Source organism: Acyrthosiphon pisum, chromosome A2 (genome assembly GCF_005508785.2).
Source record: "Acyrthosiphon pisum isolate AL4f chromosome A2, pea_aphid_22Mar2018_4r6ur, whole genome shotgun sequence".
NCBI lineage: Eukaryota > Metazoa > Arthropoda > Insecta > Hemiptera > Aphididae > Acyrthosiphon > Acyrthosiphon pisum.
In genome coordinates, this window is record NC_042495.1 from 27005945 (window position 1) to 27009842 (window position 3898).

The following is a 3898-nucleotide window of genomic DNA, read 5'->3' on the forward strand; positions in this document are numbered from 1 at the left end:
ATATAATAAGATACAGAATTAAAACAAGTTTAAAGGGTAATGTGTGATAAAGTGTAAATATACCTAGCTTGTCTCCACGGCCACACGGTATATAACAATATTATGGGACAAATAGTGTCAAAAATCGTGACATATATATCATGGTCCTTGAGAAGTTAACGAACGCTATTTAGGATTGTTATATACGTCATATATAGTACATTTGAGTAATTTTAATGGGCTAGGTCATCTACAATAATTATCATTGTTTGTCTCATATCGTCATTTATATTATTTGAATTTCGTGATTATGATGAACCAATTTCCCCTCCCCCCCCCCACCATAGAAGACGAATCAAATCTGATTGGGACTGTTAAAAATATTTATTACATAGGTAATCTTTATGATAAGTCAATAACATATTAAATTATTATTTCATATAGTGTAATCAAATTGGTGTTTCCCAAGGTCGTATAAGACTAAACTCAGCAACAGTGCAGTCAACAACTTCATTATTCAAATTTGTATAGCGCATCACAGCTTTATATTTTCCATAAAAATATACTTTGGGAAAGTTCAAATCTTCAATTTTCTTCTTATCGATTCCTGACGTAATATATGTGCCCTGCAAACATTTAAAAAACAAAATTGTTACAAATGCGTTAATAGGTAGGGGCGACTGGGTAATACGATTGTAATATGGTCAATATTAAATATTGTAAATGTTATTGTAATTATTAGATGTTTGATTATGTTAGAAAGCTTTGTCATGTAGTTTTTTTTAATGATGGCTTTTATAACTGTACTCGAACGGTTGATACAATTGCTACATTTGGGTTATTTTTTTATTCCCATTTACTCAAAATTTTTTAAAAAGTTTAGTCTCTACGCATTTATAAAATACAGAAACACGTTACACAACAGAATAAAAATGTAATCAAAGAAAAAATGTTAGAATCTTATTTAAAATATATTGTTTATAAAATTGTTACAATTGTACTCAAACTAACCTAATAATTTGCAAGTGCTCGCATTGTTCATTTCATAATTTATTATTATAATTTAATCAAGGTAAATTGCTGATAGTTTAGTTAGTAATGTATACAAACACAAAAATAATAAAATTGTACTGATCATTCGTTTATGAATACTATGTTACACCTATATTATAAACACAGACTCATATCTAGGTAATTTGGTCATCACAATATTATGAAAATGATTTTAAATCTAAATACCATTGGTATAGACTGAACTTGGGATTAAATAAAACAGTGTTGTCGATGCTCTACAGCATATCTATAATTGAATTGAAGATAATATTGTGTTATGCCTTAATATACCTAAATAAATCAATATTTACGTCAATAGTCACAAGTCGTTTACAGTTGCCCGATAGATACAACTTTATTATACATAAATGTAATACTAATTTTCATAGAAAAAAAAAACTAATTAAATTGGAAAATGAAAATGTCTCTAAACAGTTCAAAACAAATCAAAATATTTTAAAAATTTTATCGTGTATAGAAAATTCAAATATAAACAACCAGTGAAAATTTCATGTATCGAAGGTCTTTTGATTTAAAGTTACACCAGAAACAATGTCGATTTTGCGTAAAAATTCCCGTTTTTAATTGATTTTTCTTATATTTTCATGGCAATTTTTACAAGATACTGAAGTTGAAAAGCGAAGTATTATTTCGACAACTTATCGTGTACAGAGACACAAAAAAAAAAAATAAAAAAAACACACACACATTATTGTAAAACCTAAAATTAAAAATTATATAACGGTTTTAAATGTTTTTATACATTACCACTGGAATTGGACATTTATTAGTTGGAACGTTGAAACCCTCTATAACGGTAAACCATGCATTTCCACTGAGACGTTTTACATTACTGCATGCCTTTTTTGTGTTGAGAATATATGCATTTGGCACCCATCCGCCAGTTGAGCCCCAAGACGCGAGGTTACCATTGAGCTACAAATAAATACTTTATTACTTTATTTAATATGACTACAAACATTTACATATCATGTAGAAATTAAAAAGAATCACTCACATATCATAACTATAATAATACAATTGTTATGTTCACCAAGACTTTGCTATTCAGATACTTAGTTCGTAATAAATATATTCATAATATTATGATTAATATTATAATGTATGAGACACGGAAAAAAAATAAAAAATGTTTTTACACCCAGGTAATTATTTCTAGTTAATTACTGATACAAATTATTTTTATGTATATCAAACGAAATTTTAATGAAAATATAATGTGCAGTCCTTTTCTTCATATGGTCTAACTAAAGAGGTAGCTAGGTTTTTATAATTATGGTAGGCCAATATCAAGTACTATTATTTATAAAATTACAGTGAAACTTTCATTTTATAATTATAAAGTACTTGGACGGAAAATAAAAATCAATCAGTTCGATATTTTTGGCCATTCGTTGATTATGAACCAGTCAGAACTTATTCTATAATACATTGAAAGATCTATTTAATACATTTATCAATTCAAATTATTTACCTATGAGATATCACAATACAAAATGTTCAGTGTATTATACAACCTTAAATGAATCATTATAGGTGCGTGTGATATGTACATACTGTAAGAGTATCATCGAAAGGTATCAAAAGTGTCGCATTCCCTTTTAACTCCGTTATAATTGGTGTCTTTTTACTAAAATACCAATTAAATTGAATCAGATGGTTTTTTGTTGTTTCACACGGATATACTTTATCAATCACCAGACGATATTCGCCCTGTAATCAGTGGAATAAATAATCATATAGAAATTTAATTATAAATAAAAAATCACAAATATAAATTTGGCACATTAGTATTAATCATACAAAAAAGATATTATGTTTAATAAATCAATCTGATTATTATATTACCAAAGGCAAGTTTGGCATAAAATTTTTTTCGGATTGAGACGATGAGAACAATAAAATAAGTCCGAAAGTTTTGATTAACATTTTGTCTATGGTTTCAACAATTATAGATTGTTTCATACGTATTCAACATTAAGAATAAATAGGTAACAGACATGCGTTCTAAAATAAATTAATATATTTCAAATTATTGACATCCTTGATCTGTAACTGCTAAAAATTGCCGGAAATAATTATATAAATAAATTGAACCTGAAAAATGTGATTCAGTTGTTCCGGTAATTATAAAATTATCCATATATTTAAATAAATGGTAATAACGGCACAAAAAGAGTTCGTGTGATACAATTTCCACAAACAAAATAATTGTAAAATAAACAAAGACCTAAATTACCTAAATTGGTTGTCATGGGTGGCCAAACCATGGCTCTATTCATACCCACACAACATACATATATTTATTATAAGTACAATAAATATATTTAAAAAAATGTTGATGGTTAATAAATATTTAATTCTTATCAATGACTTACACATATCACCAAAACAGGAACACGAACCAAACACCCCGAACACTAGCATATGGAAGCATAACTTCCAAAACAAAAAAAAAAAACTACAGAGAAAACGGTGAATCAAATAACAGGCAAAAAATAGTGAAGGAGAAACCACCGATGAAATGCCAAAAAACTGGACACGGGAGACGGGGGAGGATCACCCACCGTCACTGAATCCCACAGATCCAGATTACACAGAATAAAATGTAACATGGAAAAAGCAAACCCACAGCACTCGAAAGAGAATACAACAATACTAACTTAAAAAGAATTGTCGCAGGATGACGAGTTCGTCAAAGAACTCGCACAGACACAAACACACGGGTGTCCGTACATAAAAGTAACTATAGGCAATATAGAACATGAAATTTTAGTGGATTCTGGGGCTGATATAAGCGTAATCTCATCAGAACTAGAAGGAAAAGTATTAAAAACAAACAAAC

The 3898-nt window shown here is 28.5% G+C and overlaps 1 protein-coding gene across 1 annotated transcript; it reads right to left on the minus strand.

The window, feature by feature from the left end:
* Positions 1 to 428: 428 nt before the first annotated feature.
* LOC100569088 lies at positions 429 to 2982 on the minus strand. The gene is made up of 4 exons (XM_003244557.2): positions 2902 to 2982; positions 2611 to 2766; positions 1801 to 1968; positions 429 to 605 (listed from the first exon to the last, which is right to left on the minus strand). The coding sequence occupies exons 1-4, from the start codon at positions 2980 to 2982 to the stop codon at positions 429 to 431; spliced, it is 582 nt and encodes a 193-aa protein (XP_003244605.2).
* Between the last annotated feature and the right edge of the window lie 916 nt (positions 2983 to 3898).

Bases quoted from the DNA above. Each gene is read 5' to 3' on its own strand.
- LOC100569088 (XM_003244557.2), bottom strand. From the start codon at position 2,982: ATGTTAATCAAAACTTTCGGACTTATTTTATTGTTCTCATCGTCTCAA. The intron at 2,767-2,901 runs GTAATATAATAA...CACTGATTACAG, and splicing joins TTATGCCAAACTTGCCTTTG to GGCGAATATCGTCTGGTGAT. The intron at 606-1,800 runs GTAATGTATAAA...AAATGTTTGCAG, and splicing joins ATAAATGTCCAATTCCAGTG to GGCACATATATTACGTCAGG.